The sequence below is a fragment of the Excalfactoria chinensis genome, chromosome 24 (genome assembly GCF_039878825.1).
Source record: "Excalfactoria chinensis isolate bCotChi1 chromosome 24, bCotChi1.hap2, whole genome shotgun sequence".
NCBI classification, from domain to species: domain Eukaryota; kingdom Metazoa; phylum Chordata; class Aves; order Galliformes; family Phasianidae; genus Excalfactoria; species Excalfactoria chinensis.
In genome coordinates, this window is record NC_092848.1 from 209,533 (window position 1) to 233,264 (window position 23,732).

The 23,732-nt window shown below is 57.2% G+C and overlaps 5 protein-coding genes across 6 annotated transcripts; 2 read left to right on the forward strand and 3 right to left on the reverse strand.

The window, feature by feature from the left end:
• Positions 1-160: 160 nt before the first annotated feature.
• On the reverse strand, positions 161-7,266 carry TUBG1 (tubulin gamma 1). The gene is made up of 11 exons (XM_072356408.1): positions 7,094-7,266; positions 6,811-6,923; positions 6,316-6,483; positions 6,017-6,085; positions 4,725-4,804; positions 4,005-4,131; positions 3,208-3,294; positions 2,824-2,973; positions 1,643-1,795; positions 1,220-1,381; positions 161-811 (listed from the first exon to the last, which is right to left on the reverse strand). Exons 1-11 carry the CDS (start codon positions 7,140-7,142, stop codon positions 614-616), a joined length of 1,356 nt encoding a protein of 451 aa, XP_072212509.1. The 5' UTR covers positions 7,143-7,266; the 3' UTR covers positions 161-613.
• Positions 7,267-7,279: 13 nt separating this feature from the next.
• Positions 7,280-14,165, forward strand: RETREG3 (reticulophagy regulator family member 3). Its single transcript, XM_072356409.1, has 9 exons — positions 7,280-7,578; positions 8,211-8,317; positions 8,819-8,849; positions 9,851-9,977; positions 10,296-10,380; positions 10,807-10,944; positions 11,451-11,530; positions 11,803-11,935; positions 12,273-14,165. Exons 1-9 carry the CDS (start codon positions 7,406-7,408, stop codon positions 12,707-12,709), a joined length of 1,311 nt encoding a protein of 436 aa, XP_072212510.1. The 5' UTR covers positions 7,280-7,405; the 3' UTR covers positions 12,710-14,165.
• A 162-nt stretch (positions 14,166-14,327) lies between these two features.
• On the forward strand, positions 14,328-16,858 carry PSMC3IP (PSMC3 interacting protein). Its single transcript, XM_072356625.1, has 8 exons — positions 14,328-14,447; positions 14,615-14,715; positions 14,813-14,902; positions 14,972-15,083; positions 15,179-15,324; positions 15,690-15,743; positions 16,173-16,232; positions 16,326-16,858. Exons 1-8 carry the CDS (start codon positions 14,411-14,413, stop codon positions 16,383-16,385), a joined length of 660 nt encoding a protein of 219 aa, XP_072212726.1. The 5' UTR covers positions 14,328-14,410; the 3' UTR covers positions 16,386-16,858.
• A 150-nt stretch (positions 16,859-17,008) lies between these two features.
• Positions 17,009-20,543, reverse strand: MLX (MAX dimerization protein MLX). The gene is made up of 8 exons (XM_072356464.1): positions 20,448-20,543; positions 20,275-20,311; positions 20,108-20,197; positions 19,888-19,994; positions 19,606-19,705; positions 19,354-19,453; positions 18,722-18,923; positions 17,009-18,599 (listed from the first exon to the last, which is right to left on the reverse strand). The coding sequence occupies exons 1-8, from the start codon at positions 20,490-20,492 to the stop codon at positions 18,543-18,545; spliced, it is 738 nt and encodes a 245-aa protein (XP_072212565.1). The 5' UTR covers positions 20,493-20,543; the 3' UTR covers positions 17,009-18,542.
• A 348-nt stretch (positions 20,544-20,891) lies between these two features.
• On the reverse strand, positions 20,892-23,688 carry COASY (Coenzyme A synthase). Of its 2 annotated transcripts, none has more exons than XM_072356458.1 (9): positions 23,034-23,688; positions 22,526-22,740; positions 22,323-22,454; positions 22,059-22,257; positions 21,921-21,985; positions 21,576-21,660; positions 21,357-21,454; positions 21,139-21,285; positions 20,892-21,028 (listed from the first exon to the last, which is right to left on the reverse strand). In XM_072356458.1, exons 1-9 carry the CDS (start codon positions 23,620-23,622, stop codon positions 20,960-20,962), a joined length of 1,599 nt encoding a protein of 532 aa, XP_072212559.1. In that variant the 5' UTR covers positions 23,623-23,688; the 3' UTR covers positions 20,892-20,959. The 2 variants fall into 2 exon arrangements, with proteins under 2 accessions (XP_072212559.1, XP_072212560.1); XM_072356459.1 differs by having other exon boundaries at positions 22,068-22,257; positions 23,034-23,685.
• Between the last annotated feature and the right edge of the window lie 44 nt (positions 23,689-23,732).

Here is a 23,732-nt window from a genome sequence, read left to right on the forward strand (position 1 = left end):
CCACGAGTGCAGGGCAGGCCGGGCGGGGAGGTCCTGGTCAGCTGCACTGCAGGTCCTGCCTGTATTTCTGGCTCTACCGCAGCACTCGCCCAGCAGCATGCTGCCCAATGCAGGGGCTCTGCTTGGTGCTGCAGTGCAGTGGGGACTCACTGCGGGCAGAGTCAGTGCAGGAACAGCCTTTATTAAAGCAAAATAACCTACAAAAATATAGATGCAGCCTGTGGCTCAGGCCTGATCTGGCAAAGGAGAAAGAAAGACTCTGCCCAGGGCAAGGACTGGCTCAGCCACACGCAGCCCTCAGCCACAGGGCCCGGCCTTTGGGCCAGGCCTGCTCCAGGCCCCCAGTTCTCCTCTTGCCCTCCTCCAAGTGCACATGTGCTCCCAGGGCAAGAAGATCCCATCCTGGGCCAGGGCATGCAGTGTGGTGGAGGCTGTCCTTTGCCCAGGCCCCGCAGGGACAGTGCTGCTCACTGCTGAGGAGCGCACGTGTGTGTGAGTGTGAGTGTGCACCCACTGGCAGCTCTATGGGAGGCATGAGTGGTGCTCAATGTGGGTGCAGCAGAGCTGTGCCCTGCAGCACGTGACGGTGGCCATGAGACCTCCTGTCCCCAGGTCACTGCTCCTGCGTGCCCCAGGAGATGTAGTCGGGGCGCGTGGCCGCGTGGTACTCATCGATCAGCTGCTGCACAATCTCCCGTGAGTTGTCCAGCTCATCAAAGTTGTCCTTGAAGATGTCCTCCTTGCGGAACTGCTCCAGGAAAGCCTCCCGCTTGCGCAGCTTGTCGTACTGCCGGCACGTCCGCTCAAACAGCTGGGGAGCAGCAATCGGGTAGGACAGGACTCCTGGGAGCCCATGCACAGCCCAGGGGAGGGGCCCTCGCCTCATCAGGCTTCAGGAGCTGCTGCCTGCATCCCACCAATGCTTAGGGATCGGCTCGTGCTCCTCAGGCTGCTTTTGGCCATGCGGAGGGAGTCTTGCTCCCAGGAGAATGGCACGAGGGGATGGGGATGTGCCCAGAGGATGCAGAACAGATGGATGGGACCGCAACCCAGATGACCTAAATCCCGATGTGCTGCAAACTGGGACTGCCAACCCACCCCTCATCTGTAGGCCACTGCGGCCTTGTGAAAGTCTGAAGAGGTGTTTGTAAAATAATGGTCAGAACCGCAGCTTCAAGGGCCCAACATACTGCCTGTGGTGCAAAGGGAAGGCACTCACCGAGGAGATGTTGGTGTGGTTTGCCATCATGAGGCCACTGACACGGTGTGCCGATGGCAGGTAGGGGGACTTCCGTGACAAAGCCACCTGGATGCTGGCAGGACCCCAGGGAATGAAGTTCGCCAGCTTCCTCTCCCGGATCCGCTGCAGACTCTTGTGAACCTGGTGGGGCGAGAGCAGCAAAAGGTAGCAGGGTTCTGGGCAAGGCCTCGCTGCAGCACTCCCAGGAGCTGCTCCTTGCAGGGCATGCAGCTAAAAGGCAGACTTCACCAAATAGCACACAGCCTCATGAAGGAGCAACCTGGGGCCAGTTCTCAGGCACCCTTCAGCCTCGCCCTGGGATTTCCAAGCAGGAACATGGTGACCGTGCCATTCTCATACCATTTCCATCAGCGTCTGAAATGGCATCGTGCAGGAGCTCACCTGTGTGGGATCTACCTCCCCCTGGATGATGTTCAGAATGGCAATGTAGCAGTGGTTGGTCTGCCTGTCTCGACCTGTGGACACCATCACGTTTTTAGGCTGCAGCAATCTTCGCATCACATCCAGGACTGTGGTTTTCCTCACACTGGCCACCTGCAAACATAGCTGGAGTCAGAGGCAGTGGGTGTGCTGCTCCCTTGCCCTCCTGCTGCCCTGCACACGCACACAGGAACAGAGGGCAGCTGGAAAGAGAAGCCCTTGCCATTGGGACAGAGCCACATGCAAAGCTGCATGCAGGATGGAGAAATCCCAAAGTCACACCACAAGCACAGCCAGGCTGAGAGCTGGAGCACTGGTGTAGGCTCCCACAAGAGCTGAACTGCTCATCCAGCAATGCAGCTGGGGCTGGGGGTGCAGCTCAGCTGAGCTCAGAGTGAAGGGAAACATTTAACGTTGCCATCGCACATCTGAACCCCCCCACACTCCTCTCTGGGAGGACAGAACACACACTTGATACCCTTTTCAGAGCCAGCAGCTTTTCAGATTTGTTTCTCTGAGTAACATCCTGAGGAAACGCACACAAGAGGAGAATAGCAGCTGTTAGCCCCGAGCAGAACTGAGACGCGGCCAGCGCAGGTGAGTGTCTCAAAACAGAACAGACTCATTCTCCCCTGTGGCCGGGGGGAGCACTGGCTGGGAACAGGCTGAACACTACTGGCAATGTTTGATGCAGGTGAAGGGTAACCAACCCCTTCCTGGGTGCACCCTGGGGAAGCTGACACCCGGAGACCACATTCAGCCTTGGCATGGCAACAACCAGTTGTGTTCTGACCTGAATGGTGTGAGCCTGTGGTCCACTGCCATGACAGGACTGGCAGGGGTGCTTTGCTGGGCTTGTTCTGATCATTTCTAAGGATGACTTTTGCCAAATCAAATATCACTGGCCTTCCTGTAGCTGCCACAGATATCCTGAGGATGTCTGGAGTAAGGAGTTAGCCCGGCACAAGCACAGCTGCCTGCTCGTGGCTGATTCATATTGTGCTTGAGCTGTCACATGAGGTAGCTACACATGGATCTGGGATTAGGAACATGCAATTACAGCTCATGCCAAGACTATGGATTGATGGGACGTTACACAGTGCCCTCAGGGAAGAGGAGGAGTCCCCAGAAGGCTGCCTTACCGACTGGTCTGTGGTGAGTGGTGTGTACCCCGTCATGAGGAAGTGCAGTCGTGGGGTGGGGATCAATGAGGCAATCAGACCAATGAGGTCGTTGTTCATGTACCCGGGATACCTGAGTGTGGTGGTGCTGGCAGACATGATGGTGGAGACCTGGGGGAAAGAGGACCGTGTCACCAAGAGGTTACAGAGCACATCCAAAGCCTGATTTAAAAAACTAGGTCAAGGGAAGCTGCGTGCCCTTGGAATACACCCTGAAGAAGGGCAGAGGAACCACATTCACAGTTCCAGGCTGTCCAGCATCACACCAAGCCCAAGGAGCAGGCTCAAACCAAAGCCACCGAGAAAGCCCTGTGCTGCTTCTCCAGAGGGAAGAGCCCTTCTCACCAGCTGGTTGATCTGAGAGAACGATGGGTTTTGAATGTGCAGCCGATCTGTTGCAATACGATTCAAGGCTGTGTTATCTAGAACCACCTGCAAGAGAAAAACAGCTCTGTGAAGGCAGCCAGAGAAAAGGCAGCCCATACTACATGTTGGAGGGCACCAGATCGCACAGTCTGGCCCAGCATGAGTCCCAACCCAGCCGAGTGCTCTGTGGCAGGTGGCAGACACTCGAAACCACAAGCTGACTCATTCGTGGAGCGTAACAGACACTGTCAATGGGAACTCTTGCCTTCAGCTTGGCTGTGCTCCCCTGTGCCCTCCCAGAGAGCACAGCCTCTGGGCCAGCACCTCGCAGTAACCTTCAGCAGCACTGGTACAGCTGCTACTGCCCTGCCACGTGCAACGTTGAGGTGGTAGGGAAAAACAGGAATCTTGGTTAGGACTGAGTATGCTGCCTGCCTAGGGCCTGTGGATGCTGGGACTGAGTTGAAGTGAAGGCTGTGGGGGAGTGCCACAGAGGAAGCACATCTAGCCCACTGCAGCCATGGGAAGTACCTGACAGATCCAAGAGGCAAAACTGCCAAGCAAGACAGCTTGGGAGGGGCTAGTGCAGGGCCCTGGTCCCTACAATCACCATATCTGCCCAGACCTACTGGACACAGTGTGCTCGATGCTCTGCATGGGGCATCAGAGGCTGCGGTACCTGCCCCAGTAAAGGCTGCACTTCAGAGCTGCCAGGGACAGGGCTGCTGCACAGAAGCTGGCTGTGCTACTGCGCCAACATGCAGAAGGGCTCTTACCACACAGTCAGCATTCTGAGTCAGCCTCTTCAGTGTCAGTAGAGAGTTGTACGGCTGGACCACAACATCACTCATCTCATCCTGGTTTGGGAAAACGGAGTAGGTCTCCACCAGCTTCTTGGGATACCTAGTGGGAAAGCCCAGCCATCTCAAGGGTTAACATTGCCAAGGCAGCACTGTCTCCTCCCACAAGCTCTCTTTGCAGTCTCCAGGCTCAGGACAGCAGTGAGTCACCAGCACCGCATGCCAGATTCTGCTCCCAGGGAGGAAGAGAATTTGTCCCAGCAGTGCCTACCCCAACAGCGCAGGAGAGGCTGCCAGACAGCTACAGGCAAGGCTTGAGCCATCCACAGGCTGATTAAGGAGCTGCCTACAAGCCTTTTCAAGAGGCTGCAAGCTGAAACAGGCAGGGCTGGCAGCTCAGAATCAACCAGAGCCTCCCACCCTCCACAGCACAGCCAAGGTGTCAGAAGGCAGCTGCCCGATAAGAACGGCTGAGGGATGGCGCGGTTTGGACAGCACGAGTCCAATTTCAGAGCCCCTGCAGTCCAAAGGCGGATCAGGAGCCATCCCTTCCCTGGGCAGTTTACCAGGGATTGCACAAGACAGTATTTGGGTGGGGGCGGCAGCCTGGGCTCTGAGTCAGCTCTCTGCTCTGGCAGGGTGCCCAGCCTGGGCCAGACTCTGCGGTGCAGGAAGGGGATGAGGCTGGACGCTCACCTGTCATTCAGTCTCTCGAGGAGGTAAGAGCCCAGCCCAGAGCCAGTTCCGCCAGCAATAGAGTGGCAAAGCACGAATCCCTGGAAGGAAGCAGAACGCAGGAAGCTCAAGGTCCAATTCAGCCCCAAGAGTAGAGGCCTGCCAGCAAAGGTGAGAACCTCCCAGTGGCAATACTGCTGCAAGCAGGGAGCTGAAAGCATGTGGAGGTCAGCTCTGGCTCCTCCAAACCACAATGACAACCACATGCTCATCACACCACTTCTCCAGCGTGGGAGGATTCTACTTCTCTGCACATGTCACCAAGTACAACCACTGCTCAGGAGCCTCCTGGAGTCCTCCCACCCCAAACCAGAACTCAGAATAGCTCAGATGTCACCCTCAGCACCCAGCTGGTCACAGTAAATGGAGGCAGATCTTCTCAGCCCCTTCCCCATGCCCTCCCTTCAGAGCCTAAACTCCCTCTACCTGACGTTGGGACCGTCCCTGCTTTCTGCAGATCCCACACTCTGCTCTTAGATTTTCTGCCAACTTATTTTATGACAGTATTTTCCCTTTCCCTGTTGCTGTGTGACAGCCTGACACAAACACTAAGGAGCCCTGTATGTCTCCATACAGGAAATGGTTTTATCTGGTCGGTAGTCAAAGTCCTGCCAAAAGCACAAGGCAAAGAAGCCCCAGAGCTGTCTCCAGGCTTTTGGTATCCCTGATGCCCCTTTAATCCGGATAAAGGGAACATGAAGTTGCGGCTGCCCATGTTTATTCTGTGGATTTTGGTGCACTTGGCAATTCTGACTCTCAGCACTTTTCTACAGGCATCCCGCAGCTCCCTCTGCTACTGCAAGCACCACAGAGCAGCAAGTGCCTCAGTTCCATGCAGCCCCCCTTTACCCACACAGACCTTCATTGGAGAACAAACCAAAAGGGCAGTGCATGCACTGGTGCAATTGGTGAAAGGGAGAGCCATAGGAAGGAGGTAAAACAGAGGGGAAAAAAAAGCACGATAATGCCTGAAACTTCTCCTGCAGACCGTATGGACGTGCCCAACGCCATCAGTGTTTTGGGCAGACAAATGCCCCACGGAGCACACAGTACGATGGCTTCTGGGGAAGCCTGGCAAATGTAGTGACAGAAAAGATCTCCCTTTCCCAGCTCCTCTCTGTACTCATTGCTTCAGCAGCCAAGCTGACCCGTTCTGTATGCACTGGAGGACTGAGCTCAGCCGCACAGAACAGCAGCCCAGCTCCAGAAACGCCAGGTAGGACAACCACATCCAGAGCTCCCAATGTACTTACTTCCAAACTGTCGCTCCCATCAGCCTCTCTGTCTATTATGTCGAATATATCTTCGTGGATTTTCTCTCCCTGCAAGAGAGACCAGAGCAGGATTTGTTCATCTCCCACAGAAAGCACTGCGCAGTTTATCAAGCTGGACATGAAGCACTGGGATCCCGTCTCCAGGCTGCCACAGTCAGTCCTACACCTCTGAACGACTCAGATTTCTGCCAAGTGCATTCTGAGCCTGACACGAGAAAGGCCACAACAGAGCCTCAATAACTGCTGTGTTCACATACAAGAGCACCAGGACCCGTTACCTGTGAGAAGCCACTCGCCCAGTTGTTCCCAGCTCCGCCTCCATGCTCAGACAGATAGATGTTCTCTGGATTGTAGAGGTTGGCATAAGGGGAGTTCAGGATGGAGTGGATGACTCGGGGCTCCAGGTCCAGCAGCACGGCTCGCGGGATGTAGTGCTCGTCATCTGCCTGCAGCGAGCAGCAGCAGGTCAGGCTGCAGCGCAGCTCCTCCCCACCAGAGGAACTGTGACACAGCGCCACCTGCTGGACACCAGCGACCGCGGCGCAGAGCGAAGGAGGAGCAGCCCGCTGTGTGCCCGCAGAGCATCCCGAGCGCGGGGCTGCCCCGCTGCGGTTCGGTGACGCGCTGCAGCACAACGAGCCTGACGCTGCCACCTCCACCAGCCTCTGAGTGCACACAGCCGGTCTGCGGCAGCAGCGCGGCCCCATCCGCCTCTCGAGCAACAGCCCGAAGCGTCACCCGCCCGCCCACCCCCAAGCGGGAGCCGCGGGTACCTGGTAGAAGAAGACGTCCTTGCGGTCGGTGCCCTCGGTGGCGAACTCCTCCACGATGCCCTCGGGGCTGATGCCGTGCTCGGCGCAGAGCTGCTTCCAGAACTCGAACCCGACTGCGGGGATCCGGTCAGCGATCCCCGTCAGCGACCCCGGTCAGCGACCCCCGCCTCCTGGCCCCGCCCCCCGCCGGCCCCGCGCGGCAGGCCCCGCCCACGTCCCCCGCTGCATCCCGGCGGCATCCCGGCCCCGCCCGCCCCGCCCGCCCCGCCCGCCGCCGTCTCACTCTGGTTCCCGCACTGGCCCAGCTGTAAGGTGATGATCTCCCGCGGCATCCCGCCCGCCGCTCCGCTCCGTGCAGCTCCGCTCCGCCCGCCCCGCCGCCACCTCCCGTTCGGCGCCGACCGCACTGCGCGTGAGCGCGGCGCACTTCCGCTCCCGCTTCCTCCGTCCCCTCGCGGCGCCCTGGAAACGCGCGTGCGCGCTGGCGGACGGCGGCGACGCCTCCGTCAAGATGGCGGCGCCCGGAGCCGTCCCGCTTCCGGCGGTGGGGGCCGCCATGTCGGCGGCGACCGGATGTTGATGCCGGCGAGGAGCCATGGCGGCGGCGCGGCCCGGCGAGCGGCAGCGGCGAGTGCAGGAGCTGAGCGCGGCGCTGCGGGGCCGCCTGGGGCCCTACGAGCGGCTGCTGAGCGCCGCGCAGGCCGCGCTGGTGTGGGAGCGGCCGGGCCGCAGCGCGCTGTGCTGGGCGGCGGCGCACGGCATCTTCTGGTGAGCGGCGGCGGGCGGCCCGGGGCTGCGGGGGCTGCGGGGGTTGCGCTGGGCCTCCCGCCCGCCGGGCAGCGCCCGCTCTGGAGGTTGCGGTGCGCGGGGAGCTCCCGGCCGTTGCGGGTTGTGTGCGGGGCTCTCGAACGTCTCTCCGGTTCGGGGAGTGCGGCCTCCCGGCACGGAGCTTCGGCTCGCGGGCTGCCGGGTGCGGGGGGGCGACCTGCAGGTCCGGGTTTGTGTGTCAGCACACGGGAGGGAGCCTGGAAGCGCTGCCAACTGCCCCAGCCTTAAATCCCTCAGCGTGTTTACCACCTAAAGCGTGAAATTGTTCAGCAAAACCAGAACTGTGAGCGGTGGGACAAGGGCACCAGGGGGGATAAGGGCACAAGGTGACCCGCAGGCCGCGGATTCCAGCCACTTGCTGAAAGCGAGGAGTGCTCAGCTGTGCAGGACAGTCTGGAGCACTGTGAGATAAGCTCCTCACCAGGGCAGTGGACGGGCTGCTGCTGGCTGATAAGCAGCCGCTTGCTTGTCTCTATCTATAGCTGTTGGCAAGTTTTGCAGCGGGTTCGTGATACCCTCTTCACGTGTCCCAGATTCTGCTGGTCACATATTTGTTCATTTCTTTGCTGTAGGTTCTTTGCTCTGACTTCTCTTCGACTGGTGTTCCTGGTTGCATTTACTCTTATAGTAGTAGTTTGTCTAGATCAGTGGAAGAGCAAAATTTGGCCTGAAATTGGAGGTAAGTTGCAACATTTAAGTTATTATCAGAAAATTAAGCATTATCTTCAGATCAGGAGGTGTAGAGTGTGCAGCACTTGGCGCTCAGCAGAATCCAAGACTGGACGCATGCACAAGAGTGTTGTGGGCACGTTCTTCCTGGAGTCACTCTGGAAAATCCATACAGATATCAGGAGTTTCTCACACTTACGGTGCCTCACAATCTTCTGAGTTATTCTGTTTTACTTGGTAGAAACTTGCAGTCTCTTAATGCACAAGGAAGTCTCCTTGACTGTAGCATTTGTTTGTAGAATGTCATAGGAGGCAACAAGGAGGCTCTCTTGCAGTCTTGTACTGCAGCACGTTTAAAATGTGTTATAGAGAGAATCGTATGTTTTGTAACAGTTAATGCCTTTTTTCAGATGTCTCCCAGCTAATTAAAACTTTACTTAAATCCCCAAAGCTAAGCGTTCTTATGGCAAATTCCTTGCAACTAACATAGTGTCTGTTCTTAATATTTTAGTGGCAAGACCTGACGAATTAGACAATGAGAGGTAGGAAACTAATTGAATTCTCTGCTGTTTGGTACTTTGCTATGATACTGTGTAATAATTGCCTGCATGTGCTTGTAACGTTGGCTTCTTTAAGAGGGGAATGAAAGGAGAAAAGGAAACTGCTTAGTGGAGGGAGAATGGAGCCCTGGACTTTGTCATTCTGCTGTGACAGGTTTTTTACTTGCACAAACCATTACTCTTTGCCTTTATGTTGGCATGCAATAATGCTTGCTTGAGCACCGTAAAATCTCTGCTGCTCTATTCCCTTCCACCCCTAAGTCAGAGGTGCTGTCTTAGAAGCAGTTCCTTTTGTATGGGTCTCCAGTAGCAGGAAAACAACTTTTTGTTGTTGTTGTGTTGTTGTTTTTTAGAAATAAATGCATCTTCTTGATGGTGTGGAATGTTTAAAGAGGCATGTCCCGGGAATTGTTAGTGCATAGTTATGGTCTGACTGCAGTATTAATAGTGGGTGTTCTCTTACTAATAACACCTTCCTATCTCTGGGCACACCCTGCTGCCTGCTTATGCTGCTGAGCAACACTGGATGCTCAACACCTGTTTAAATCACTTGAGCTGTTGCCACATGACTTCATGACTTCCTTGTTGGGTGGTCTGTTTTGGTTTTTTTTTGTTTGTTTTGGCTTGTTTGTTTTTTGTATTTGTAAGAAGCCCAAATACAGAAGGATTTGCTATTCCTAAGTTTCAAGTAGAACCAGTAGAACTTAATGAAGTTAGTACCTCTGAAGTAATCAGACACATTAAGTAAGGCACAAGGCTGTTCCTTAGCTGCTATGGGGGAACTGAGATGCCTGCAGAATTGGGGTGTGGAAGTGCTGCTTTTGGCAAGGTGGTGTGTTGAAAGGGAGGCTGACCGGCATCTCTAGAGTTTGGCAGCTGGGGGAGAAGAGAAGGTAGCGTAGAGACAAGTGTTTGCAGCAAGTGACTTCTGTGCTGAAATCAGTGCAGTAATATTTGTTTCTGAATTTTTACCTTTACTGCAGCTGGGGATATGTCCACCCTCGGCTGCTTGGAGTGCCAGAACTGTGTCACCATTTGGCTGAAGGATGGGTGTCTTGGACCAACTTCTTAAGTAATCTCTTTGTTTTCAAGAGGCAAAGCCCTGGCAAGGTGAGAACTGGTAGACTTTAGTAAATTAGATAGTTGGTGTCCATTCTGCTGACTGCTGGCATCCCTTTGCTTTTAGCATATCTGCTTAGGAGGTTTCTTAAATTCTGAAGCAAGAGTCTTTTGTATGCTGCCTATTGCTCTGAAACAGATGCTTCCTGTATCTGATTTAGTCCTAGAATGGGGTGGTTGAATGCTAGGAAGGCTTTGCTGTTGTTAAGAGTCAGAACTTTACCTAGAATTCTTCAGAGAACAAGATGATCAAGAAGTGAATGATTTCATCACTTAACCTTGCAAACTCACTGTCTCCCATGTCTTCAGTTTTGCCTTCTAGTATGTGGAGTCTTTACATTCCTGGCTGTTCTGGGCCGGTATATCCCTGGACTCCTGCTCTCATACTTGCTCTGTAAGTAGAAGAACCCTGTGCTAAATACAGACCTTAAAATGAAAAGGGGTAGAGATATACAGGATCTGAATGTCTGAGGGATGGTGCTTTCTGCTCCAAAGGAAAACCTGTGTGAGCGGCTTTAAATTTAAAATAATACATTATGCCTAGAATACGCTGATTCCTTACCCAGACTCTAAGGTCTCTGGTTCAGACAGAACATGTTTGAGTGCTTGTTAACTACAGATCTGAGCACTGAAGAGCTGGTTTCTGTATTTTCTTAAGTTAGCAGAGGTGATTGCACCCATTCTGACAGCCTTTGCCGTGTTACCTTTAGTGCTCAGATCTTGTATTCTGTATGTATGTGATACTGACTCACAAATTGAACAAGTTATTTGCCAAGTAACATCCTGCGCAATTTCTAATCAACGTTCCTACTTTTCTCAGTGCTCTTCGTCCTGCTGTGGCCCCTTGCTGTGTACCACAGGTTGGGGCATCGCATGTACATGAAGCTGGAACCAGCTCTGCAGCGGCTGGATTTCAGTGTTCGAGGCTACATGATATCAAAGCAGCGGGAAAAGCAATGTAAGTTACCATAGTGTGTTTCTGACCCTTCAGGTACTGGTGTTTGATGAAGCCCCCATCTTGGAGTGAGTGGGACAGTGTCTCAAATGGCAGCCATTCCAGGGCCCCTGGCAAATACAGCTGCTTTGGCAGGGAAGCAAGGCAGCTCTGCTTCCATGGGAATCTGCCAGGTAGTGAGCACTAGGTGTAAGCTGTTCATGGTGCTGAACTGTGCCTTTTCTCAGCTGCCAGAACTGTTTGTTCTGTTCTGCAGTACTATCGAGTCCTTCCTCTTTTTTCAGTTTAAGGTTGCTGCAAAGCATGTTCATCTCAGCAAAAGATCTGCAGCAGCCCAAGTCAGAAATGATCACATTGCTGTGCTGATGAACAAAGTATGCTGTGTTCTGTCCCAGTCTGCCAGTTTGGGGTTTTCTGCATGGTGCAAAGCTGTTTGTTTTTTTTAAAATCTTTTTTTAACAGACCTCTGTCCTAGCAGCAATAATAAGCTTTGCCTCTGTTTCTGGCAGTACGTCGCCGATCCATTAATCAGGAGGGTACGGATGATGGGAGTGACAGTGAAGAGGAGCTTGCTGCTTTCTGTCCCAAGGTAATGAAGTGTCTGTGGAACAGAGAAGCTCAGCTAACAAGAACAAGCTGTCTGCATTGTGTAGTCATGCAGTGCACAGCACTGTATCCAGTATGTCGTAGCTGCCTTGTGATGGAAGCTAGACAGACAGTAAAGCATGAAATGAGCCTCAGATACTGGTGTCCCTTGAGGACTGGGTTAACTGGCAGCCAGTGGATTGCATGTTTTATCTTGAGGCACAGGAATGAGATTTCCAGTATTTGATGTTTTCTATTGTATCTCCTGTTTCAAAGCTGGATGACTCTGTGGTTGCCAAGGAACTAACCATCTCTGACTCAGAACACTCAGATGCTGAGGTTTCGTACACTGAAAATGGGATGTTTAACCTTTCAAGGGGTCAGACTCCACTGACAGAGGGATCAGAAGGTGAGTGGAAATGGGCAGCTTCTCGAAGATATGAAATAGTGAGCAGGCACCAGTGTGATGGGTTGCAGGGAAGACACACATTTCCTTCTACCCTTGAGATCTGGCTGCTTGATCTCTGTCTTGATGGCCAGGATGAGATGAAACTACTTGGTATTTTTTTCGGTTCAGCTTCCTTTGTAACTCATGTGGTATTTAGTACAGGATTATGGTGGTTCTTCGAAGGCTGGCAGGTTCAACTGCCTTGGTGAGGCAGTGGCCCGGCTTTTGCTGCGCTGCCTGTACCTGCAGGGTGTTTGGCATGTGCTGTGTATTTAAAGTGTTCGTTCTTTTCTTCTAGACCTGGATGGTCACAGTGACCCAGAAGAATCTTTTGCTAGGGATCTCCCAGACTTCCCTTCCATAAACCCAGAAACAACTGGCCTAGATGATGAAGATGACACCAGCATTGGGATCCCAAGCCTGGCTTACCGCCCACAAGTAACAGAAGATGTACATCTCCCTTATTACCAGGAAGAAGCTGGTGTACTGCCATCTGTACAGAATCTCACCAACAACATAGCTGGGTTTGTCACCAGGGGGATGATACAACTTGCACTGTCAGGAGCCACTCAGCAGCCAGGCTCCTCACGCAGTGACAATCCCCACAGGGATGCAAAGACTTATCTTAGGACGGCCAGCTTGGACTTGGACACTGATGCAGAAGGAGATGACTTTGAACTTCTGGATCAGTCTGAGCTGAACCAGCTGGATCCTGCTGGCTCACGAGGCCAATAAGCAATCACATCACTTCCCTTCTGGTTTTCTGTTGTGTGTCGTGGAGGGGAATCCTGGAAGGAAAAAGCATTGCACAGCTACCTAGATTGTCTCTTGTGTGAGCATGAGTAATGATACAACTGGTCCTGGCTGAGAAGTCAACTGACCTGTGACTCTGTAGCTTCGCTTGGATTTTTAAAATAAACTGTGTTGGTGATTCAGAGGGAAAAAAAGGCATTGATGTGATTGCTGCACAGTCACTCATGCAAGGATGCTGCTTGCTCCAAATTTCCTCACCTATTAGTCCAGTGTCTGCAGTTCTAGAGACCACTGGTCAGACTGACTTAGCATCACAGAGAGCAATCTTGAAGCCGATCTTCTTGGGGCTGTTATGCGATAAGGTGAATGGGATTGGGTTCCCCTCAAACTTAATGTCTGGGACTTAGTGCTGTTCTGTCTTTAAGACAATCATTCCCTGTCCCTAAAACATGCACAGAAATCCTATTCTTCTCTCCCAGCAATATTCAGCTGCGGGTAGAAACAAACACCTTCCTCCTGTTGTGAATGCGATGGTGTACAGCCACAAATGTTTGTGACTTATTGGCCACTCATCTCCAGTTCAAGCTTTCTAGTGATGCTGTTTTGTAAGAAACTTTATGGCAATAAGACATCTACTGTGAAGACCAGGATCCCACAAAGAACATCCACGTGTGGCAGCTGTTCTCGTGTTGCTTTCTTAAAATAACGGACTTAAATTTGCTAAAACCTTCCCGTGTTGTTCCAGGACACGTTCAGCATTGACAGCAGCAATACCACGTTTCCCTGGACGCTGCCTCCGAGAGCTGGAGCTGCTAGGGAGGTTTTCCTGGAGGGCAGAAGCAGACTTGGCCCGTGTGGCCAGTTTTGTTCTGGGCTTCAGGACATCCTGCAGCCTCACAGCTCTGTATAGTCCAGAACCCGCCGGCAGGAGCCGAATGGAGGACAGCAGCTCGAGTGACTGTTTGTTGTGGTCACTTAAACCAGCAGCCCACAGGGGAGGGACGTTCTTCAAGCTGGACTGACCGAGATTTCCAGCCCTTTCTGAGTCATTGAGCTTCCCATCGCTTTCTCTAAGCCATAGAACTGATACGATCATTTACCTCTGCAGGGAAACTCCCATTGTGTGCTTTTCTCTCTTTGTTTTGGTCTGAAGCTGCTCAGCTGGAGGTGTTGGCGCTGCTGGGTTGGTCTTGGTTCCGGAGCGGGTGGTTTGTGAGGCTTTATGAGGCTGTATGAGGCTTTATGGGGCTTTATGAGATTTATGAGGCTTTACGGGGCTGTATGAGGTGGCGGCTTTGTTTTGTTCTGTCATAAAATCTTGTGCCGTCTGAAAAACACCGGCCGCTTTGGGAGCTGGGGGAGGCGCTGGTGGCGGCCGGCGGAGCGCGGCGGGATGCGGCAGCACCGGCTGCTGGGATTAAAGCTGCTGTTCGCTCCGATCCCTTCGCGCTGTGATTCATTGAGCGCCGCGGCGCTGCCGGGTCGGTTTCCCAGCGCGGCCTCCTCCGCTCCTTCATCCGCAGCGCCGCCCCCACAGCGCACACCGGAACCGCCCGACGGCCGCGACCGGAAGCGCGGCGGAAATGGACCATCTGCGGGCGGGCCGGGACAGGAAGCCCTGCTGCTTCGCAGCGCGTCGCGCCGGAAGTGCGTCACGTCATCTGAGCGGGGCGCGGGAAGAAGATGAGCAAAGGGCGCGAGGGCCCCGCGGCGGGCGGCGGTGAGGGGCGGAACCGGACCCGGACCGGAACCGGACCGGAACCGGACCGGAACCGGACCGGAACCGGACCGGGGGAGGGGGGCGGGGCGGAACCGGACCCGTTGGGGCGGGGCCGGACCGCGCCGCTGCTCCTGAGCGGCCACGGTGAGAGCGGCGATGTCCCGCAGGGCCCGCCGCCGTCCTGCGCTACCTGCGGGAGCAGAACCGGCCGTACAGCGCGCAGGACGTGATGGGGAACGTGCAGCGGGAGCTCGGGATGGGAAAGGCGGTGAGCGGGGATGGCGGGCCGGGCCGGGCGGTGGGCGGGGCGGGCGGGGTTCCCGGTGCGGGGCTGTTGGCGCGGGGCTGACGGCTCGGTGGCGCAGGCCGTGGTGAAGGCGCTGGAGCAGCTGGCGCAGCAGGGCCTGGTCCGCGAGAAGGCCTACGGCAAGCAGAAGGTTTACTTCGCCGACCAGGTGAGCACCGGGACCGGACGAGCCCCCCCCCCTCCCCCCCGGCCCCGCTGAGCGCCCGCCCGCCCCCAGGAGCGGCTCCCGGCCGCCGGCGACGCGGAGCTCCGCGCGTTGGACGCCGACATCGCCGCGCGCTCCGCCGAGCTGCAGGCGCTGCTGAGGGGCTGCCGGCAGCTGGAGGCAGGTGAGCGGCAACGGAACCGCCCGCGGGCGGCCGTCCCGGGATTGGCGGCTGTCCCGGGATTGGCGGCCCTCCCGCTGATCGGCGCCGCCCTCCAGAGCTGAAGGAGCTGAACGGCACAATGACCACTGCCGACACGGCCCGGGAAGTTGAAGAGCTGCGGAAGGACTGCGCCAGTTACACCGAGAAACTGGAGAGGATCAAATCTGCCACCAACCAAGTAACGCCAGAAGAAAAAGAGAAGGTAAAGAGCTGGGGGGGCAGGTTGGGGGAGTGAAAACCAACAGTAAGTTGGACATGGAGGCTGCTCATAGCAAACGCTTGGCTGCTTTACCTGGCCTGGCTGACCCCAGGGTGACAGCGGATGCATCAGTCCTGGGCTTTTCCCACATGGATCCCACAGAGCCTGTGTGTGAACTGCAGTAGGAAGCACATTCTCTGTGGCAACTTGGAATAGCCGGAGTTGTCCTTTCCTTGCAGATCTTTGGCCAGTCCCTGGGCTCTACCCATTCAACGTCTTCATTCAGTTATCTCCTGGCTTTGAGCTCACAGAGACTCCATGCAGTGGCTGCTGGTTGAGTTGTTCTTACTTTGCTTTGCCTTTGACAGGTCTGCAGCGAGCAGAAGCTGTACTGCAAGGAGTGGCGGAGGAGGAAGCGGATGGTAATGGTTTCCCCATTGAACGTGGGGTGGGCAGAAGTGTCAGTGGCAAACCCACGGTGACCGTGGAGCGGGCACAGTCTGCAGGTTACCTCAGGAAGCTTCTTCCAGGCTGAGACAGCATTTTCCTGAAGTTGTTACAGTCAGTAACTTCTAAATGGAGCTCTGTGCTGAGTGCCACCACAAGGGCCACTGGGGCCAATGTGAACTAAGACCCTCTATGAATGGCCAATTGGCTGAATTATGTAAATCTGAGATGCTCTTGATTATTTTATTTGTTCTTGGGGAAACAAAACAAGCTCGTGCATCCCTGTGCAGGGCTTAATGTGGGAACAGCTGTGTTGGCTCTGTATGGGAGGCAGTATCCCACAGCTGTGGTAGAAAGCTCAGCATCAGTCCTGCAAATCTCATCTAACTTCTCTGTCCTGCCAGGCAACCGAGCTGCTCGATGCCATCCTGGAGGGATACCCCAAAAGCAAGAAGCAGTTCTTTGTAAGTCCCTCTGCTTCTGCTTGTGTCCCAGGGCAGCTGCGCCTGCTGTCAGAGGGCAGCTGTCTGCTACAGGAGCACTTTGTCCTCGTGCAGGAGGAGGTTGGAATAGAAACTGATGAGGACCACAATGTCACCCTCCCAGCAGCTGTGTGAGGTGCAGGTGGATCTCTTTGCTTTACAGAGAACACGTTGTGGTGGATTCGATGCTGAAACTCAGTTGTTGGGTTTTAGGTTTGTTTTCTTCTGTAATTTTTTCCAGGGCTTGTGCTTGTCCTGCGTCTTTTATGTATTTTTGTTTAAAAGTGCTTTGCCCCTGGAAGGGCAGTTAAGAGCAATGGACTCAGCAGCCGACCTTCTCCCTGTTTTGGTTGGACGTCTTCACTAGGCAGTGGCTGGGAGGGTGTAAGAGCACTGGGTTACAGGTACGGTGTCTTGGTAAGAACAGAAGGAAAGTGCCTCAGAGGTGAAGGAACTAATGACCATTATGGCCCATACTTCTGTAAACTTCGTACATGGGGGGAACCGCTTCCCACAGCGGGTACAGAGTTGTACACAACCCCATGATTCATTAAACACCGTGATTCATTAAGCACCGTGATTCATTAAACACCATGCTTCTGTTCCAGATGTGCTCTGCTGTGGTGTCTTCTGTGTTGAGAGGGTAGCAGGGCAGGCCTCGGAGTGGTCCATGAGCCACAGCTGTGTGTCCACCCCTTACCTGATCCCATTAAAGTGTCCAGGCACACAGCAACAGAAATAAAAGCAGAAGAGCCATTAAAACATTCAGCAAAATTTATTTAATCATTTTTCGTAATAGAAAAATATGTCACTTTCACATACGAGGTCTGTAAAAATCCGCATCTTCCTCACAAGGCGAGAGGTTGCATCTAAAGGACATTAAGCTGTGCTTGTGGCTGGTGCCTGGTCTGTCCATCCACAACGATATTGTTTCCATCACAAAACAACACCTACCAGGGCCATGTCTGCCCTGTACGTGTCATCAGTGACACCACAGGGTCTGACTCCTCCGGGGCTTCTACTGTATTATATTGTAAAGGTCACAGGGCTTGGGAAACAATTTGGTATAAACATCAACCCCACCAAAAAGCTTTTCTTCATTTAAGTCAAACAGAAGCAATAGCTTCAACCATCTCCAGCTGCAGCATTCAAAATCAAGCAGCCCGGAGCTGAGAAATGTAGCATTACCTCATCTACAGTGGAAAAACAACATCAAATAAATAGTTGCTACTGTTGGAGTGGTAGCAAGAACACGATTAGAGAACAAGTCCTGCTGTCTGTGTCCATGCCATGGAGGGTGATGCTGTCCAATGCAATCATTGTGCTTGGTTAGTTGAATCACATTGACAGCAGCAGCGTGTGGCAAGTCAGACACTGCAAAACTGGCACTGATAACACTACAATGATTTCAGTGATCTATAAAATAAAATCAAGGCTGGTTACATGTATATAAATATATAGACCCACATAAAATTACGGTGCTAAGGAACAGCAGTGCGAACTCAGAGTAGAGCTGTGCTGCAGCTACTGAACTACTTTCCTGTTCAGTGTGGCCACATCACAACCCGGAGAAAGATAAAGCCGGGCACAATTCAGAACTCATCAGTACAAGCAGGAAAAGACTGCAACGAAAGTTCGCCCCCTTTTCCCACTCGGGTGTTACTGAAGAGGTCAGGACAGCGAGGCCCCAGGGCACTTCAGCACGAGGAGCTTGCTGCTGCTCCATGCGATGAGCATCGCCCTGACAGTGACATGCCAACCCTCCCCTCAGTTCTCCCAGGCCTTCTCCAAAGCACCTACAGCAACTAAAAGCAGCCTCTTGCTTTTTTAAGAGCTGCTTCAAAGGGAGGTATTGAAAACCTGCAGTTGCAGGAGAACCCAATTCCTGAGCTGCACAGCAACAGCTTTTAGCACTCTCTATTTCTCCCTGCTCCCAGGGTCAAAAGGGTTTGTATCAGGTGTGAGGTTACAGAGCAGATTCACCTGCTGAGCTGCAGCCCTGGAGTCAGTGGCACAGGTGAACCCAACTGCAACACACCCGCCTGAGCTAAAGACACCGGCAACTTAAAAGATCTATATTCAATACTTATTTCTTTCCCTTTGCTAAGTCCTCAGCAGTATTTGGTGACGTTGACTGTGACGGTACCTGTGGAGCAGAGATGTTTGCACAGCTTTGGTTTGGTTTTGTAGTGACAATAAATAATCGGAGAAGCTTTAAGGACCCCCACAAGGGAGATGGCCTGGCCTCTCCTGGCATCCGTCACCCGCTCAGGTGCTCCAGTGAGGGAATGCTCAGTACAGCTGACTCTTCACCTGGTGCAGGACCCCGATGACGATGTCCCGGAGGGTCTGGGGCAGAGAAGAGACACAGTCAGTGTGTCCTCCTCACACAGGCCTGCACTCCAGACAGGTGCAGCCGTGCACAACACCCTCTGCCCTTACATCAACCCACCCGTGTCTGCTGTACTCACATGGGGCTTACAGTGCTCCTCAATCCAGCTGAAGACACACGCTGAGAGCTCCTGAAAACTCGTGACTGAGATGGAGGCATTAAAGGACTCGAAGAGGGAATCCATAATGCCTTGGAAAACATTGAACTTCACCTGGTCAGAGACCTGGTCCTTCCCCTCACTCGGGTTGTCCTGGTGAGCTTTTACAATCTGCTCATAGTTCCTGAAACAGCAAATGTGGGGTTCAGTGCTACTGTGAAGCCTCGAACTGCCCAGTTGCTGGGCAAGAGCAGGGGCAGAAGCTGCTGCCAGTAACCAGACACTGAAAACAGCTTCAGAAATGGAGAGGACCGAGAGTCTGCAGAAGATCCTGCAAGAAAATCAATGCTGGGAATCTGCAGCCTCTCCCGACACTGAAAGCAGGTTCGTTTTTGAGCTTGAAACCATCTCCACACTTAACTCTACGAACTGATCTGGGTCAGGCCCCTACTAACAAGCCCTCAGAGATGAAACAGCAGCAGAGTGGTACAGCTTTGGTACGACCCCAGGTGCCAGACTGCGCACGGAGCACCGAGCCCATCGGAGGAGCTTTGCAGAACGTGGGGAAAAGCAGCAGGAAGGAGAGGGCAGCACCCAACTAAATTCTTGCTCACACTTTCATTATCTTCAAGGCCATCACGTCTTTCCTGAGAGTGGAAACTTCCTCTTCTTGCTTCTTCTTTTCCTTGTGCAGGAACTGAATATAATCAATGGCTGAGCACAAAAACACAGAGTAAGAAGCTATGAGCACACGGAGCCCCTCTGACCTCCTTGCAGGTGGCACCTGAGGCGCCGTCACAGAGCGGCCTTGTTGAGGTGCCCGGAGTCTTGGAGCGCGTCCTCCAACCTCCTGCACCCGGACTCACTTTTCTGGAGGATGATGGCCTTGCTCAGCTTCTGGGAGCCGATGGAGAAGTCCTGCTGCTGGCAGGTGGGCACGATGGCCTGCAAGTCGTCGTAGCCTTTCTACAGGGGCAGAGGGCACAGCTCAGCACGGACAGCTGCGACGGGACCCGCAGCTCCGCCACGCAGCCAGAAACGGCTCCGGGCTGAAAACGTGGCTCAGGGGAGCGGACCCGGCACAGGACAAGGGCAGCGGGCGGAGCAGCGCGCGATGCGCCCCGGGAGCAGCGCTGCGCCCGACGGACCTTGATGGCATCGCGCCTCTTCTGCTCCGCCTGCGTGTGCGCCCGGCGCCGCTGGTCCTTGTAGGACTCCTTGAGCTGCTCCTGCGGGCCGTCGCTGTCCTCGTCGTCTGCCGAGAAACAGCCGCAGTGAGCGCGAATCGGGCCGGACCCCCCGAGGGCGCCGCCGTCCCTGGGGGAGCCCCGCGGCCGCCCCGCCCGCAGCTCCGCCCGTTGCCGTTACCGGTGTTGGGCACGGAGGAGGCGCTGGTGGAGCCGATGCTGTTGGCGCGGGACACGACGCTGCCCTTCCGCGCGCCGTCCATGAAGAGCGCTGCGGGCACAGGGAGGGCGAAGCTCAGACCGGCCGCTCCGCCGCCCGCCCTCCCTCCCGTTCCCCGCGGCACCTACCGGGCTCCGGGCCATTGTCCCCGTACGCCGCGTCCACCTGCGGGCGGAGGGCGGCGGTCAGCGGGGCGGGGCGGCACCTCGAGCCTCTGCACCCCGAGCCTCTGCGCCCCGCGCTCCGCCCGCCGCCCCCGCCCCGACCCTCCGCCCTCCGCCGCCGCCCGCCCCGCCGTCACCTTCCCCCACGCTTCCTCCGCCGCGGCACCGGGCGGCTCCGCCATCTTCCCCCGCCCCGGTCACGTGGGAGCCGCGGGGGTCGCCGGGAAGCGCCGTCCTCCCGACCGCGAGGGGGCGCCACGCGAACGGAACAACTGAGGGCGGGCAGCGACGGGACGGGATGGAACGGGACGGGATGGAACGGGACGGGATGGAACGGGACGGGATGGAACGGGACGGGACGGGACGGAACGGCCCCGAGCAGCGGGACACAAACAGCCACGGACACCGAGAAACAGCAGCCGCCCTTTAACCGCCTTCAGCCGCGGGTTCACGGCGCGGAACCGGGCGCGGAAGGCGGCGGCCCCCAGCAACACCCGCACCGCGCAGGGCGGCCCCGTCCGGTCGGACTCGGCCCTCGGAGCCGCGGCGCTTCCGGTCCGTCCCGGCGCGTTGGGCAGCTCCGCTCCCCGCGGGGTTCGGCCGCTCCGTTCTGACCCGGTACCGGCGGCTCCTGCTCCGTCCCGGCTGCTCAGCTGCTCGGCGTCGCGGCGGTCGCGCCGTTCAGGCGCTGCTGCAGGAGCTCCCACGCCGTCTCCACCTGCCAACGAAGCGCCGCTCAGCGCCGCCCGTTCGTGCTGCGGTTCCAGCTGCCCGGTTCCCGTCCCCGCCCGGTTCCCGTCCCCGCCCGGTGCTGCAGAGGCCGCTCACCTGCCTGCGGGTGACCTCCGGCTCCCACAGCGTGCACAGCACCACCTGCGCCCGCCGCACCCTCTGGCCGTCGCTCATCTGGCTCCGCAGCCGGTTGCGGGCGGCCGCCTCGCTCAGCCCGTCCCTCCTCACGATGCGCTTCACGGCCTGCGGGGACCACGGCGGGACGGCGGGCGGCTCGTGGGGGCGGCCGGGGGCGGCCGAAGGGCGTCACCCACCTCCTCCTCGGGGATGATGGCCGCCCACACCTCGTGCACCATCTCCTGCCAGTCGGCCTCCAGCAGCACGGCGGCATCCAGCACGACCACGGCCTTTCCTACGGATCGAGGCCATCCCTCGTTGCCGAGCAGCCGCAGGCAGCGCTGGCAGAAAGAGCCCCCGGTGCCGCCCCAAGCAGCGCCGAGCACCCACCGTGTGACTCAGAGACGCCCCGTTACCTTGAGCTCCTGCCTCTCTGATCCGCTCCCTGACCATCCGCGCGATCTCCGGCCACACGATGTCTGTGAGGCTCTTCAGCCGCTCCTGGGAACGAACCACAGTGTGTCAGGGTCCTCACAGAGGTCGAGGTGGCCCACGAGGGACGCGCTCGGATGGACGGAGGGGGCCACAGCTGGAGGAGCAACAGCAGCTGCTGCCCAGGCTGTGGATTCTGCATGGCTGCTCATTTGCCGTGTGCCACTGCATGGGGACGTGGCAGCAGCTCAAAGGGCCGCAAGTCAAAGCGGCAGCACAGAGTTCTGTTAAAGGAGGTTAAATATTGACACTCCCCATGCTGCTCGTACCTGGTTTCCAAACACTTTTGCCCCGAGGATCTTCCTGTTAATCGTCCCATCTTTGTTCAGGATTTCTGCAAGGCAGAGGGGGGTGATTTGGGAGCAGAAAGGATCCATCTCACCTGCACAGCAGCCGCCACCGCTCACCAGCCCCACCTGCCCCGAACGCAGCCACCATGCGCCCGTGGGCCGGGCTGCCGGGCAGGTAAGCAGCGTGGCCCAGCGCGTCCGCATCGATGAGGAACGCTCCCATCTGCTCCAGGCGGCGGGCGATGGACGTCTTTCCGCTCCCGCTGCCCCCCGTCAGGCCGATGATGTAGGGGCGGGGGGGCAGCGCGGGGCTGTCCTGGGGAAGGAAGGGTCAGACGGGCGCCGTTCTGCAGCCCCCGGCCCCCAGGAGGCTCCCCCTACCCGTGGGGGCCGCAGCAGCGTGCCGAGCAGCCGCCGGCGCAGGCTGGAGGAGCTGATCTTCTCCTCCTCACTGAGGCCGTGGTGGGGATCCTCCATCAGCTCGATCTCGAAGAGCTCCAGCGCGGCGAGGCCCTGCCGGGAGGGGACACCGCTGAGCCCCCCAGACGTAACCGCGGCCCAGAGCTCTCAGCCCCTCCGGTTACGTTCTCGATCCTCTTCTTGTTCACGGCCTCCCCTCCCCTGCGCGTCTCCTCGCTGACAACGATGCAGCGCAGCTCCGGGTCCGTGACTGCGGGGCCGTAGGGGTCGCCCAGGGGCACGATGTCGTACAGCACCGCGGGCTGCACATCTGCCAGGAACTCCCGCAGTTTGGCCTCCCGCAGTTCGTAGGGCTCGATCAGCTCCCGCAGGACTTTGTCTGCAACAGCGCAGCGATGGGACAGTGAGCGCGGCAGAGCAGACGGTTCTATGGCAGGAACCCCCAGTAGTGCCGCCCACCACCACCGCCATCCTGCCCGCGGGGCGCTGTGCTGACGGGCAGCAGCTGCGGAGCCTGGGCCGCCCCCCCACGATCAGCGCCCGCCAGCGGTGCCGACCCACATCCCTCCTCCAGCCCCCCCCGCGCTCTGCGCTGCCCGGACGCTCTCCCGGATCCCGGCCCAGGCACCTCCCGCTCCGCACCGCGCCCGCCCCGCTTCCCGCAGCACTCACGGCGCAGCAGTTCCCCGTCGGCCACGCCGACCAGCAGCCGCCGCCGTGCCAGCAGGCAGCAGGCGCTGAGCAGCAGCCGGTGGGCGCCGTGCAGCCGGTCGAAGGTGCCGCCGACCGCCACGTCGGAGAACGCGGGCAGCTCCGCGCCGGAGCCGTCGGGCGAAGCCTCGGGGCCGTCCGAGCCGCTCAGCAGCAGCGCGGGCAGCTCGGGCGGGCAGCCGTAGGCGGCGGCGGCCAACTCCCGCAGCGCCACCCGAACCGGCCCCGCGTCGCCGGCCCCGCCGTCCGCGAGCAGCACGCGGGGCGGCCGCGCCAGCCGGTGTCCGTGGCCCAGCAGCACCCGCACGTCCAGCCCCCGGTGCGCCGCCGCCGCCGCGTAGAGCGCGGCCAAAGCGCGGAGCAGAGCGGCGGCGGGCGGGGGGGCGGCGGGGCGCGGCGCGGGGCCGTCCAGGCGCAGCCCGGGCTGCAGGTGCACGTAGAGCGGCCCCGTCACCAGCCCCGCCGCCTCCGCCAGCGCCGCCGCCGCCCGCCGCGGCAACGCGCCCAGCGGGGCCGTCAGCACCAACAGCCCCGACGGGAACGGCGCCATCGCCCCGCCGGAAGATCGCGCCGACCCCGAACGCGTCACGGCTCCGCCCCCCGCCCCGCCCCCGCCGGGCGCCGCGGCCCGGAGCTGCGCGGCTGCAGAGGCCGGTGGTG

What these genes read in the sequence shown, in the direction of transcription:
- RETREG3 (XM_072356409.1), top strand. Translation starts at nt 7,406, where the DNA reads ATGGCGGCGGCGCGGCCCGGCGAGCGGCAGCGGCGAGTGCAGGAGCTG. An exon ending in GACGAATTAGACAATGAGAG is followed by an intron (nt 8,850 to 9,850) that starts GTAGGAAACTAA and finishes CCTTTACTGCAG; the next exon opens with CTGGGGATATGTCCACCCTC. An exon ending in AGAGGCAAAGCCCTGGCAAG is followed by an intron (nt 9,978 to 10,295) that starts GTGAGAACTGGT and finishes CCATGTCTTCAG; the next exon opens with TTTTGCCTTCTAGTATGTGG.
- MLX (XM_072356464.1), bottom strand. Translation starts at nt 20,492, where the DNA reads ATGGCGGAGCCGCCCGGTGCCGCGGCGGAGGAAGCGTGGGGGAAG. An exon ending in GGACAATGGCCCGGAGCCCG is followed by an intron (nt 20,198 to 20,274) that starts GTAGGTGCCGCG and finishes CTGTGCCCGCAG; the next exon opens with CGCTCTTCATGGACGGCGCG. An exon ending in CTCCTCCGTGCCCAACACCG is followed by an intron (nt 19,995 to 20,107) that starts GTAACGGCAACG and finishes GTTTCTCGGCAG; the next exon opens with ACGACGAGGACAGCGACGGC.
- COASY (XM_072356458.1), bottom strand. Translation starts at nt 23,622, where the DNA reads ATGGCGCCGTTCCCGTCGGGGCTGTTGGTGCTGACGGCCCCGCTGGGC. An exon ending in ACAAGAAGAGGATCGAGAAC is followed by an intron (nt 22,455 to 22,525) that starts GTAACCGGAGGG and finishes CCCTCCCGGCAG; the next exon opens with GGCCTCGCCGCGCTGGAGCT. An exon ending in CGCTGCTGCGGCCCCCACGG is followed by an intron (nt 22,258 to 22,322) that starts GTAGGGGGAGCC and finishes TTCCTTCCCCAG; the next exon opens with GACAGCCCCGCGCTGCCCCC.
- TUBG1 (XM_072356408.1), bottom strand. Translation starts at nt 7,142, where the DNA reads ATGCCGCGGGAGATCATCACCTTACAGCTGGGCCAGTGCGGGAACCAG. An exon ending in CTCGAGAGACTGAATGACAG is followed by an intron (nt 4,132 to 4,724) that starts GTGAGCGTCCAG and finishes CTTTCCCACTAG; the next exon opens with GTATCCCAAGAAGCTGGTGG. An exon ending in CACTCACCACAGACCAGTCG is followed by an intron (nt 1,796 to 2,823) that starts GTAAGGCAGCCT and finishes CTATGTTTGCAG; the next exon opens with GTGGCCAGTGTGAGGAAAAC.
- PSMC3IP (XM_072356625.1), top strand. Translation starts at nt 14,411, where the DNA reads ATGAGCAAAGGGCGCGAGGGCCCCGCGGCGGGCGGCG. An exon ending in AGCTCGGGATGGGAAAGGCG is followed by an intron (nt 14,716 to 14,812) that starts GTGAGCGGGGAT and finishes TCGGTGGCGCAG; the next exon opens with GCCGTGGTGAAGGCGCTGGA. An exon ending in AAAGCAAGAAGCAGTTCTTT is followed by an intron (nt 16,233 to 16,325) that starts GTAAGTCCCTCT and finishes GTCCTCGTGCAG; the next exon opens with GAGGAGGTTGGAATAGAAAC.